Raw genomic sequence first — 14,329 nt, 5'->3', positions numbered from 1 at the left:
TTCTGACTCCAATGTCCACATCATTAATGAAGATGCTGAACAAAATAGGTCCAAGGACAGAGCCTTGGGGGACCCCACTGGTCACATGGCACGACGATTGACTTCTGTCAACCACCACCCTCTGGGTCTAACCACAGAGCCAATTCCCCAGCTAGCGGACTGTGGTGCTTCAAAAGAAGGAACTTTTGGCCATGCCTAGGTCATTGCCTAACAGTTAAGGCACTTTACTGGGAAGTGGTAGATGTGGGTTCAAATGCCGCCCCACTGAGGTAGAGGGAACAGGAATCTGGGTCAGCCACTTCCTGCGCAAATGCCGTAGCCTTTCAAGTACTGGGATAATAGGTAGTAGAGGTAGCTTGAAACTGGCTACACTCTGAGTTAATGGTGCCCATTTATTATTTTCCTTCATTTTTAATTCTCTAATATGCTTTTAACATCATGGGTAAAGAAATGTGTTTGTTTACAAATGCTCGGCTCTTTATGAAAACGAGGCTCCTTTTAAGTACCTCAAGTTAAACAACCAAAAATCGAGGCACCTAAAACCATTAGCTACTTATGGAATCTTGGCTATAATTTTTAAGTTGAGACAGTCCTTTTAAATGACCATACAATATATGTGCATGGCATGAAAACAAAGACACAGGCAACAGAAACAGATCAGAAAAGTCTACAACTTCAGGGCCTGATCTACACATTTAACAGGGACCTGTTTAATGACTTCAGGGTGCTTTTAATCATTCCCTTATTGATTAAATATGACACTGTGTAGAAAGCCAGGGACCCAGAGTCCTAACTTGCAAAGGGTGAAGTATTTAAGCCACCCATTACCATATGCCACATATAACATTACATACTGCAATCCACTTTGCTCAGTAATAACACTACTGGTAAAGCTAAGGGTAGATTATGACCATCAAGCCCTGATGCCCATATTACAGTAATGGAACCATCAGATCTTTAATGCATTAGATTTGACCATCACAGAGTGTTTTGCAAAATTATGAGACTATTCGTGTGCCTCCCAGACCCACCGTCTGATTCTCCAAAAATATAAATACGCTTACCTTCTAACTGGCTAAGACTTAAAGGTTTAATGGTGATACACACTGTTGATTTCTGAAGTAAGTGCATCCTATATCTATGACTAATGATTGTACCATCTTCCTCTAAGTAAAAACATCCTTTGGACTGTGCACATTGCCATTCCTGTAATCCAAATGAAAAGATGCATAATATAAGTTCATCTGGGTCTTTAATCCTCCTCTTAAGTAAATTGCTTTGATGGTCTGAGCTACAGCTGGGTGAATATGGCATATCATTTTCTGCAGATATGCCTCTGAATTTTTTAATGAATTCCCTGAGACAGTTTGTAGTCAGTTTTTGCAGATATCACAGCAAATCCACACTGGTAAAGAAATACAAATATTACTTTCAGATGCTCAAATATCTGTTGAAAGTAAATTTAGAATGGCACAATTAACCAAAGCGAGAACAAAAGTTTTCCAAACTGTGTAAAAGTCAAACTGAACATTTAACATTCAAATGTTTGAAAATAGCGCTGTTATTAGTTCCAGAAGGTCATGCAATCAGGGAATAAAATGAACTGTCTGAACAACTATAAATATGACTTGTCTGAAAAAAATTATACATTTATCAATTAAGTTCAAAATTAATTGGAATAGACTGCTGCCGGAGGTGGTTCAAGCACCTACCTTGAACACCTTCAAGAGTAAATTGGATGCTTATCTTGCTGGGATACTATGACCCCAGCTGACTTCCTGCCCCTGGGGCAGAGGGCTGAACTCAATGATCTTCCAAGGTCCCTTCCAGCCCTGATGTCTATGAATCTATGAATTATTCCCCAACATTACTCTTTGAGGCCCAATTCAATATGGACTTACGTCTATCTCAGTCCAGCAACGTGTTTAAACATGTGCAAAAGTCATACTGAAGTTATTGGACTAAAGTACTCCTTAAAATTAGATCATATGACATAGCTTCCAAGATCTAATGCAAGTTGACATGATTCATACTTTTTGTTCAAGAATTGCTCTATTTTGGCTAAAATTAGAATGAATTTGCCTTCTTTGTACAGAAGGTAATTCTTTTTAGCTATTGCTGAAATCACTGGAAAACAGCCACAATAAAAGACTGAACTATTTGTGTACCAGGTTTCTAGAGAAGCCATGAAGCTTCTGTCAAGAAACAGAAACAATTACATGCTTGGCATTTTCAAATGGCATGCCTCAAATTTCACCTCTAGCTATCATTTGGTAAAACAGAAAGTGTTTTCCTTGGATACTTCCAACCTTGAGGAAGGAAGGCTTATTTTCCTAGTGATAGAAGACACTAATCCAGAGCTGAGCCAAGCAGCTGGAATCTTTATGGTGTAGTCTTTTGTAGACCTTCTGTTTTCAAAAACAGTAAGAGGAGCTATATTGATACAACGCTTCGTGCTAGGAATATTCACAGGAACAAAATGTTCCCATAGTTTCTTCTCCCTTGATACACTGCTTCTTTATTTGTGTTCTAAGAGCTAGCAATTTTTTTTGGCCCTTATTCTATTCTATAGAGATATCATTAGCTGTTCCCTGCACCCCGCAACCTTGTCTGTAGGATTCCAGTGCCTCTCTCCTTCTTGTACTCTGTTTTCTGCTTGTCCTTTCACAGTATTTGATGAAGTGAGCTACAGTTTGCAAAAGCTTGTGCTATATATATATACATCTAGTTTGGTTAGCCTATAAAGTGCAAATTTCCCCTGCCTTCTCTTTGTTCTATAATCACTGCTGGGATCAGGAAGGGATTATCTGTTGCACTGAACCCGTGTACTTGATTATACCAGTGACATGTAGGTATAAAATGCAGTCATTCTGATTTGGTAGCATTTTATGCTCACTGCACTGATATTAATGACTTACCAGGGTATTGGGCAAGAGAAGATGGGACTGCACCATTCATAGTCGTACGAAGATGCAGGATGTTAAACCCTGCACTCAGGGCTTGTGTAATTGTGTTATCCGAGGAGCTCATTGGTTTCTTAGCTCTCAAGAAAAGCTGATAACAAATTCAATGTTTTAAAATTCTTAAATACATTTTCTGTCCCTTAAATAGACCTCCTCCAACTACAGTGTAACATTATTTGGGCTAAGACTTCTAAAAAGCTGCCTGAGGGATCTGGATATCCAACCCCAAGTGCCTTCTCCTTCCCTGGCCTTTTATAGTCTAAGAACTTAAGCAATGTGCAATAATTCTGGTCGTTTTAAAATCATTTTAAGAGGAACAGAGCAGTATTGATTTACTTGCCTTTTTGAGCTCAAAGAAGCCTCCTAAACATAAGTTAAACTATTTACACTGTCCATTACTAAACAAGCTATTCACCTTACAGTGTCCCTCCTAAATGTGATGTGGAAGTGAGACCCAGTCACAAAAACCCCCCAACAACTGGCAGGCAGATTAACCGAGCGGTGAAAGCTACCAGGCTTTAATAGTGATGGGGATGAAGCTGATTGGAAGTTGGAGTTCCAATCTATAAAAGAAGTTAGAGCCTATATTTATAATGAATGCTTAGATTAGAGTTAACATTAAATACTGATAAAAGTAGAATATACACATTAGCACACTGTATCATTACCAATGAGAATATCCTCCCTGGGTAAATTGGTTGTTACAGTACCTGCATAATTCCTATTTACCCTGACATTCCCATTCAGCAAGTTAAGATTTGTCCTTGAGATCTGACACAGCTGAGGAAGTTGAACAATACCCTAGGGTTAGCTCATTTAGTCTCTATGCTTAATAGCTTATAGAAATGTTTGAAAAATGAATGATCAACATTTCAAGTGAGATGAAAGTTAAAAGTTCAGCTGATAAAATAGTCTGAATGGAATTTAAGAGCTGTAGAAATGCCCAGTAAATTGTTTAAACAGTGTCCCAAATGTACTGTATCTTTTCAAAAAAGCTACAGTAAGAATTTTCATGAATAAGACATTTTCACAGGAATCAAAAAAAAATTATGTCCTACCTTTCTTATTATGTGTTGACCACAGATAGTCTGTGGAAAGTGGCTTAATTTGCTGCTCCTTGTTCTAGCTATTATATTATATGAAAGACAACTCATACTTTCCTATCATTATTCATCTATGAAAGCAATTGATGTTAATTAACATGAGGATCCCATATAACCCCAGTACGCAATGAGAAATTGGCTTACAAGATAAACTCTCTACTTGGATGTGGACAATATGAAAAAAGTTTGAAAACCCTTAAGAAATAAAGACTTGCTTGTTATGCTTACACAGAGCATAAGGTGGTGCTATACTCTCTAACTTACCTGTACTACATTGGAACACATGTGGATTATTAAAACTTAAAAAGTGTCTTCCTACTTCTATTTTCAAGCTATACCTTTTTTTTTTACTGAAAATTGTAATAGAGAATGTGTAATAAAAAAGCACAAAATATACAAGTTGTAGGTAACTTGGATAATCAAAACAGTTTAATCAGCAAGAAAAAATTACAAAAGCAGTTACTACTTTCAACACTGGCTACTGTCAAGTACCCAATTTTACAGAAATCTAATCTATTGGCATCTAGTTCTAAATGATAGCGAATGATATAAAATGTCCTGCTCTGCATAATTCAATAGAAAAGGTATCTCTATTGGAAGGGATGGCTTATACTTTTTAAACCATATCTTGAACCCATTTCCCAACCCTGTTCTGTCAAAACATATTCTATCCCATTCTCTTGCACAATAGATTCTTACTCATTCCACACAAGAGGCCTCTTTACAGATGTGAAGAATGAAATGAAACCTTAATATAAAATATGACTAGCTACACAATACTCCTGTGAATTAGAGAAACTTCTTATACTTATTTTTCCTATTATCCCTGTAGGTAGGAAATTAAGGCAAAGAGAGTTGAAGGTCATAACATCACACGGGGAGCATCCCATAGGTCATGAAGGGAATTTGTGACAGAACTGGGAATAGAACATAGATCTCCAAATGTCAATGACCCAAATGATCACCTTCAGCCCTCATTATGTTTAAAAATACTTAATATTTTACTCACCGTTTTGACCTGGATAAACTCAATACCCAATTCCACATTGTTTTTAACCTTTCCTGAATGGCAGCTGCAAAGAATACAATCTACATAGGGATGCACTTGGGGAGGGCAGAGAGAGGGGGAGGAAGGTTCCTTTAAAAATTTTCTGAGAACGCAGACAGTCGGTAATATTCCATAAAACAGTCTGATAGGCCCCCAAAAACCCAAACCTGGCTTTTTCCTGTTTAGTTTGCACATCTCGCTGAATAAAGGAAAACAGGAGGAAGGGCTGCATGATGCAAAGGGTACAATACTTTATACGTGCCCTTGACAATCTTATTTTATTAAAAAAAAATATCAAAGTGTCCTGACCTCCATCCTTCCATTACATTTATCTTTCAGAGTAGTAACATTGGTTTTGATCCAACTCCACCAAAACACACTTTCTTATTATTCCAGAAAATAGCTGAACAAAGGAGAAGGATGTGAATAGAAAATGAATGAGAACAATTTTCGGGCTGTTAGGTCCTGATCCAAAGCCTAATGAAATCATTGAGCATCTGTCCATTGGTTTCAATGGAGTTTAAGATCAGGCTTCTCCCTCGCAAGGGTGCAAAAATGTGTGTTTCTATTGACTTCTATTTACTTATATTGAATAACATTCCGTTTAATTTTAATAGGTTGCTAATCGTTACTCAGATTCCACAGCTGCTTTTTATTAGCACTTTATTTGCTTGTGAAAAGAAAGAGGGATCCAATATTGGAAAATTATATGGCTCTGTACCCTACATATCATGTTTGAACAAGCTGAAACTGCAGGTTAAATTGCATGGGGGTACAGATACCTAAACAGACAGAAAAAAATCCTTGGAGATCATGTTTTTAAATTTTAATATAGAACAAATGTCACTGTCTAGCAATGTTAAAGATATAAAGGACTTCAGAGTTCAATAACAAATACAGAGTTGTTATTTGAAACAAAAATGTAACTCATGAGAACAATCAGTTCAGTTTTCTACCAGCAGTTATACTATGTGGTCATAACCATTTTTTCCCTTTTACACAGAGGTCTCAAGGCACACATTTTTAATGTATCCTAGCAGTTTCCAGTTAATGTTTTATAGTTCTATAGCTATTATTTTCTGTTGAAAGAAAACTAGTAAAGGCTGAGTCAAGAAAGGGAAAACAAAGGAAAAAGATCAATATTAACACTCTACAAATATTGACCTAGCAAAGTGACTTTGTTGTCTTTCTCCCACAGGAATTTATATTGAATGAGTGATTTATTTAAAAGAAAATACTGATAGAACATATTAGCTGAAATAATAGCTAGTATTTTTAGGCTATAGTATATTTGCAAATTAACGTCCACCAAACTGAATACGACTGAAGACCTGTTATTTATTTCCAATTACCTTTCTTACAAAGGTTTATGATATGCAGTCTTTCAGACTACTTAAGCATTTAAAGTTCTCACCAACCCAATAAATTATTCAATTTTAAATTTCTCAAAAAGTCATTAAGCGTTTTATCCAACAGCGGTTTCATTTATAAAGAGCACACTTTGTTCTATTAAACCTTCACACCTGAAAAATTATTTTCAATAACTAGATGTCAGCAAAACCAACAATATATAAAAACGTTAATATTTTGTATCCAGAAAGCTCCCTGCAGTGCATTGCTGCCCTTGACAAACTATTAATAAAACATAAGCTACAAAGCAGAGAAACACTGTTCTGTACTTAAAATGCAACATGTGTGCCTAAAGGAAAACAGCATAACTTAAATAGGACTGACTTGCAGATACCTTTACTGTGTTTGGCTCAATTAGCTTTGAATTTTTGTTACTGCTGGCACCCATGCTCATAGTGGAAGAAATGGATGCTTTACAACCTTGAGCTGATGAGGGTCTTGAAGAGGTTCTGTTTTCACCTATAATGAAGATGTTTATTTGTATGAGCTCTTTCCATTGCTTCATCATATTAAAGTGGCATTTATTTCCAGTTATTTATAGAAACAGACAAAAGCTAAATGACAAATCCTCAGTAAATGTAACTTGTTTTTCCTTATGATTATTTAAATCACATGAGCATGGGTTAGTGAGCCCTACCTACATGCCTGTCAGGTCATAAACACATGAATGGGCTATCTTGGGAAAACAGCAACTCGCAGGAGCAAGACAGAGTTGTGACCATGTGATGCATTTACTTGAATCAAGGTAAATCTGCCCAACCCAGGGAGTTGTGCCCAATTCTAATCCAGGGTATCTTCTTCCTAGGACATCTGTTCATTTGTGCACAGTTGTGCCGAGGCAATTATTCCAATGCCTCAAGCATCCTGTCTTATATCAGCTCTTCTCATATGGCCATGGCCACAGCAAATTTCCTTTACACTTGGCCAAACTACACAATCCCAGACTTCAATTCCTCTTTTTTGTTGCATTTCTTTGCATTTTTTTCAACTTCAGCGTTATTTGTTTGAATGTAGGCAATCAATGTAACTCCTGCACTTTGTGTGTAAACTTATATATTTCATCTCATGCTGGTAAAGGCTTTTAGCCTGTAATATTTTCCCCATTAAGTAAGGTCCTAGAACATCTGTGTAACTTTGACCATGTGAGTCCCACTGAAATCAATAACTACTTTTGTACTTAAACACCTTGCTAAACAGGAGCTTTTACAAATGAAAGCTAATAGACTGGCTTTTTCTGCTGATAAATGTTTTAGGCTCACCTCTGATCAAGAAAGGAAAGAAAGAAATAGCTTGAAATGCTACAATATCTGTACATCCATTTTTCTCTCTTCCCTGTGGATTTTGTCACACAAGAGTCAACCGATTTTAGTCTTAAGGAAAATATGATAGTTTTAGATAAAGAAAGACAGTCAAAGTCTATTCGAGCAAGGGGCTCAGAAATCCTACTGGGACTTTTCTGTGATGGCCACAGTAGAAATGATTATTAGTTGACTAAATGTTGACTGGTATAAGAAACATAAAAAATACTCAATTGTCTAGTTTTCTGGAGGGAAGAGGCCCTGACTCTTCAAACAGAGCCTCCCTGTTTGAACAGTAAATACCTCTTTTTGGTGTTGCCTTGTGATCACTTTTCCTTGCAGTTCTTGGTGATGGCTTTGATATTGGTGAGGTGGCCCCTTCAGTGGAAATTTCAGCTTGACTTCCAAACTGCTGACGCTTTACTCTAGTGTCCAGTTCCAGCTTCTCAAGTGCAGTTTTACAACACTGCTCATTGGTTGCCATATATAAGTTACAAAACTAGAGAATGAAGAGTAATCCATTAAGTGACACATCATTTTAAGAGAAGAAATGCACATTAGTAAAGGAGGGGTAGATCAATATATGGAAGCTGTTTTCTCTGGAGGGTCAATACTCATTTTATTTTCATGAATCAGACTGACGACTCTCAAGTGACACAGGAAAAAGGAGCCATGATTCAGTGTGGAAGTCACGCTATTAAATGTGTATGAAGCATGATTTCCATCCCATGAGACAATTTATATTATCTTTTAGACATTTGGGGACTCTTTTTATGTCTAACTTTTAATAGAGGGTTGTTTCTTTCCCATGCAGCTGTGTTTACAGGCCAAGTCTTTTGTGGACTGTTTACTGTTTAAAAATTAGTTGTCGTTTAGAGGTTCAGCTTGAAATAACATAGCACTAAAGAGATACTGCATGTTGAAAACAGATGTTGGAGACCTGCAATAGTCTCTTTCACAAAAGAAACTGCAAAATGTCCAAGAAAATATTAGATGGACTAAAAGTCATTACACAATGCTAATCCCCACTGAACATCCAAATCTGCAGTAAACTGTCACCTATGCCAAGCCACTGCTCTCTATGGTGCCAGGTTGTGCCCATGAATACAGTGAAATTCATGAGTAGCAAATGACATGCATTTAAAGTAGGGGTTTTAAGCGTATGGTCTGCAGGCTGAATCTGGTCCATGGGGCTCCAAGAGTCCAGGAATTTGGTGGCAGGGCAAGTGGGGCCAGAGGCAGGACCCACAACTAAAATCTGAGAGAGTGGTAGTGGACAAGCAATATCTGAATTAACCCACATGCTGTGCCACTGCCACTCCATCCATATCTAGCTTTCAAGGAGCCTCACAGTTCAAAACTGACCTACAAGGAGGGATGAGTTTGATACCCCCAGTTTAAAGATTTTTACCCAGGGAAGCCAAGATCCCATATTAAACTTGGAGAATTAATATCACCAGCTCTGCTCCAGCACTTGGTAATCTGCAAACATCACCACTGGACCTATTAGTATGGATTAGAGTGCATCTACTGAATTTGATAACTTAATTGCCATATTCTGAGACCAATACAGTATTGACTTTTTTACTGTACCTTTTTGTAGTCAAGTTTGCCCCCACTGTTTACATCAGCCAATTTAGTAATGGCACTGACTTCATCTGCAGTCATTCTCTCACCTCTCTGCAATACACAAGTTAGATTTCAGTTCCTAATAAAGAGACTTTTTCACTCCTATGCCTGGTTTAGTGATTACTATAAAGATAGTAAATACTTCTGCATTCTTTCCAGAAATCTTATCTATGGCACACAGAAATAAATTTTAGTTTGAATTCCCAAAGTAATGATCAACACTGCAAAAGTTATTTGACCTCTTCAAGCACTACTAAATGCTCAGTAAAAGAATTTATTCAACCTCAAGATCCCTTACTACAAGCCCCTCAAGTAAATTAATATTTACACTAATATACTAGCAGCAATGGGCTAATTTAAAAATATCTAACATTTTGCTCATTAATTGGGCAGCTATATCCACACCAAGTTCTTTATATTGTGTCCTCACAAAATAATGGAGTCATTCTAACTTAAAATTTTTAAAATTGCAACAATAGCCCTTTCACACATTTCATGGTGTGACTATTAGGGCTGTATGAAACAACTGCTCCGTTCCTACTTCAGTTTCGAGGTCTGGACAGAACAGTGTTTTCTATCGAATTTCACTTTGAGTTGAAACAACCTCACTGTTTTGCTTCATCGAAACAGTGAACCTGTTCTGACGCTGCCTTGACACTTTGCCTGACCATCGCGCTGGGGAAAGGAATTCAGCCCAGCTGGGCTGAGTTCTCAACCCCAGCCCCACCATCGAGCGGCCCTGGGGAAAGGAACTTAATTTAGCTGGGCTGAGTTTCCCCATCCCATCCACCCGTGCTAGATCGGGCTGGGAATAGGCTGACTTCCCATTCCCAGCCCAATCTTGCACTGAGGATGGGAAGTCAGCCCAGCTGGACTGACTTCCCAGCCCCAGCACTATGGTCGAAATGTTTTGACGAGCCTTGTTTTGTTTCGAGGCTCTTTTGCAGCCCTTTGTTTCATTTCGATTTTGCAGTTTTGACCTCAAAATGAGTCAAAAGTGTCAAAATAAAATGGTCGGCGAAATTTCGCACAGCCCTGGTGGCTATAGCTACATTCAAGACTTATTCCAACTTTCCATTTTGTTATGATCACTATTTGTACTCAAAGAACACCTTCTGGTTAGGGATCTTGAAACTGGAACTAAAGTCAACATCTGATCCTAATTTTGTTGTGGTTGGCACTACCATATGGGCTTGTTTGCTCACCTAATTTAATTTTCTTTTGCTCCTGCTCACATTAATAAAATAGCTTTAAATCCTTTTGCTTTGTCACTTTTTTGCTAGAATGACCACATCTGGACACTATTTATTAAAATCCTTCCGGGCAGCTATTTAAATTATACCCACAATTTGATTCTGTGTTTTGAACTAAGATGATGGCATTTTACAATGTTGCATTTGTGTTCATTGTACACAAAAAAACAAGCCCTTGGGAATTTGATATGGAAATTAGTTATGCTTATTGGAATATGGCCCCTCCAGCAGTCAAGTGCCACCTAAGTAAAAGCAGGCACAGGGCTCAGCACCAAGCCTAATTATAAATTTGTTATAATTTGCAAAGTTTTAAATACATTTTTTTTGTTTAGAATGTAATTGTTAGAGGATCACTTTAAATTCACCACCACCACTGCAGCAGAAAAGCAGTGGCAGGGGGACAGACTGGGGGGAGCAGGGGAAAGTGGAAACAGAGATGGAGGCCAGGTGGTGGGGAAAGAAGAGGTGGGGAAAAGCAGGAGTGGGGGTAAAGCAGGGGACAGGGTAAAGCAGAAATGGGGTAAAGGCTGAGGGTAAACATGGGGAAAGCAGGGACAAAGGGGTAAGAAGGAGAAAAGCAAGAGTGGGGGGGACAGGTAGGAGAAAGCAGTGGGAGGTCAGCAAGCAGTTGGGGAAAGCAGAGGTGGGGGGCAGGTGGCATGGGGAACAGGTAGCTGGCAGCCTGACCCCACCCCTTGCCCCCCCTCCACCTACCTTCCCACCATCTGTCCCTTCCACTGCTTTCTGCTGCTGATCCAGGCTCAGGAGGAGCCCCAAAGTCACTCCTGACCCTATCCTGCCCTACAATGCAGGAAGCAGCTGTACAGGGACCCCAGCTCAGAGAGGGGCAGTGGGTGCAGCACATAGGTTCCCCTCCCACCCCAATGGCTGGGAGCAGGCTGGAAGGAAGAATCTGTGGGCCACCACAGCTGTTTCCTGTGGCAGGGGCAGAAGCAAATCAGGTGTGATGCTGGGATTCCCCCTACCCTACCTGCCTCAGCTGAGAGTTGGACCACTCCAGCTGGGAGCTCTGGCAAGTGGCTGTGCAGGGAGCCTGGCTCAGCCAGAGACTGCACCAGCAATGGGCAGATTCCTCCACCCCTACCCAGTTCCCTGACAACAAATGGAGGAGAGGGGAAAATAATTTTTTTGACAGAAATAAATGAGAGAAAAGACAAAAAGGGAGGGTAGCAAATAAACAGGTTTATCCACAGAGTTAATGAAACAACCCCATATGGGCCCTAACAAAAGGAGGGGATTTGTAGGGACAAAGAACTAAGCAGTGAAGTCAGTGAAGTCTGAGTCCTACTGCCTTAGCTCAGAACAGGGGAGAAGGAGCATAAGGTATTTTCTAAAAAAAATTTTAAAAAATAAAAAAAAATAAATAAAAAAAATAAATTAAATTAAAATTTAAAAAAAATTAAATTAAAAAAAAAATCATACTTTTCAATTGATGCCCATCACCCAGGATGGGAATTTATTTCATAGACATCAGGGCTGGAAGGGACCTCGGGAGATCATCGAGTCCAGCCCCCTGCCCAAAGGGCAGGAAGTCAGCTGGAGTCATAGGATTCCCTAGAGAAGCTCTTGGACCTCCCAAATGTATGACTGTAAAGAAAACACGAGAAGGGAAAGGCCCTGGAAGCCAGGATTTAAATGTAAAAGTAAAATCATTAAAAAAAATATTCAGATATTGACTTTTTTGGTTCTTCCAAAACAATTTTTTTTAAATTCAAGATTGTTCCTGTGATTTTCAAAAGTTTAGCTTCACTACACCAATTTTCTACAAATACAACCTCTGTGAAAAAGTAGACAAAATCTGTAATTGTTTTCAATGATACTTACTGTTGTAAGAATTTTATGAAGTTCTGTGTGCAAAATAGATCCATCATTATTTTTATCTAATTTTATGAATGCTTGGAGCAGATCTGTTTTTGTAGCTGGTTTTTCTTTTTTTAAGATAATACAAAAATCATCAAAATTCAGTGCAGTTGTCTGGGGAGTCCAGTACTTATTAACTGTCTTCTGAGATGGATTTCCCCCAGCCTGTTGTAGTACTGAACATAAGAGCACAATATTAACTCTTCATGGACACTGATAGGTAGAAGATATGTTTTTTTCTCTCACTATCTTTCAGTCAGTTCATATGTTAAGACAACCTTTCTTTTAAAAAAAAATCTAACCAATCCTAGGCAAAATATATAAATAAATAATAAATCTTTTTTTGCATAATGCTAGCAGCTGTGGTTAGGATGTAGACCAAAGACTGCCGGCCTTATTCTAGGGCCAGATTCTGGCCTATCCTGCACATCCATAGCAGGAAGTATGTGGGTGTAAGATGCCTCTTACAGCTGTGTGACAGCTGTTCTTGCATGGAGGCAAGAACAGCCTCTGCAGGAATACTACATCCTCAGCTCCATTTCACTGAGATGGAAAGAAAATGGAAAATGTCCCCCTAACCTGATAATGTATAGGAAAGTACACTGTTAAAGTACATTGTACTATAAGCAAAGTATAAGCAAAACAGGCGGGAACCAGGAAGGAAATGGTGACGTTTCAAATCACAATTTGGCTTTATGGCTTCTCCTGTGGCAGCACAAGATTGTGGCCATAGATTTATAGCAAAAAATATAAAGAATCTGCTCTGCAGCTATGCCTTACTCCTGTGCGTAGTCCCACTCAGCTCAATGGGGCTTCTCAGAAGAGTAAGCCCAGCAGGATCAGAGTCACAATTGGATAAAATATCCATCTACTTCAAAGGGAGATTCCCTCTCTTTCCCCTGTGACAAGTGTAGGATTTGATCCATTGTGTATAATACGCTGGCTTGAATACTAGCAGCCTGTTATTTGTAAAACCTATTCATGGGCAGATCAGCTGAAGTCAGTGCAAATCTGTTCACTAAGCTGAATGTGAGTTAGTTCAAGCCCTTAGCATAGAAGCTACCTTAAATAATGTTCGTGTAATTTCTCTAAATTAAACTAACTGAAATTATCATGTATTTCAAAAAAGAAGATGTGTTGATCATTTAAATGTACTCTCAGTTTTTTTTTAAAAATCAACAGCTAATGTCACACTGGTCCTAAACATGACAGGGACAGAAGTCAAATTTGCCATTTCTAGCTAGAGTCCAGAAAATCTTTATTTACACTAGGCATTCATCAGTGTACAATATAAAGAAGATAAGAGCTTGAACTGGAGCTAAAATCAAACATGCTGTCTAAGAAAAGATACCTTAAAATTATATAATTATGTGGTTTAGGAACATTAATGGAACCTTTCCTCTCCAGCCAAGACAGCAGTTTGCTTTTTAGAGATTCCCATGACTAAGTCTTTACTAACTGAGAGCGATTCAGTAGCCCATATGAAATGAGTTGGTGGTATCATCACAATTATCAGTTGGGTATCTATATCATCAAAAATGTCCCCAAAGAACTCTCAATCACAATGAATACTTTTGTTACTAATACTGGATGCAATACTAAACAGAATAGAAGTTTCTGCCTTTTCCCTGAGCCAAAGTGGTTCCTCCATGAACAAGATAGGAAAGCTTACATCTTTATCCATGTGTCACTTTGACACAATTGTGTGCACATATCAGTTACAAGGTCAGCTGAAAAAGAGCAA

General features: G+C 38.5%; 1 protein-coding gene across 1 annotated transcript in view; it reads right to left on the bottom strand.

Moving 5' to 3' along the window:
• The window catches only part of EFCAB7 (EF-hand calcium binding domain 7), a 44,694-nt gene that overhangs the window by 18,628 nt on the left and 11,737 nt on the right, over nucleotides 1–14,329 (bottom strand). Inside the window, exons 3-7 of the mRNA XM_019531565.1 lie at nucleotides 12,550–12,761; nucleotides 9,416–9,502; nucleotides 8,126–8,321; nucleotides 6,859–6,983; nucleotides 1,065–1,206 (exon numbers count right to left, since the gene is read on the bottom strand). Coding sequence (XP_019387110.1) covers nucleotides 1,065–1,206; nucleotides 6,859–6,983; nucleotides 8,126–8,321; nucleotides 9,416–9,502; nucleotides 12,550–12,761 — 762 coding nt within the window. The remainder of the gene's footprint in view (nucleotides 1–1,064; nucleotides 1,207–6,858; nucleotides 6,984–8,125; nucleotides 8,322–9,415; nucleotides 9,503–12,549; nucleotides 12,762–14,329) is intronic.

Source organism: Crocodylus porosus, unplaced genomic scaffold (genome assembly GCF_001723895.1).
Source record: "Crocodylus porosus isolate Cpor-Errol unplaced genomic scaffold, CroPor_comp1, whole genome shotgun sequence".
NCBI classification, from domain to species: domain Eukaryota; kingdom Metazoa; phylum Chordata; order Crocodylia; family Crocodylidae; genus Crocodylus; species Crocodylus porosus.
Note: the sequence above shows the minus strand (reverse complement) of the source record. Positions and strands in the feature narration are given on the sequence as shown.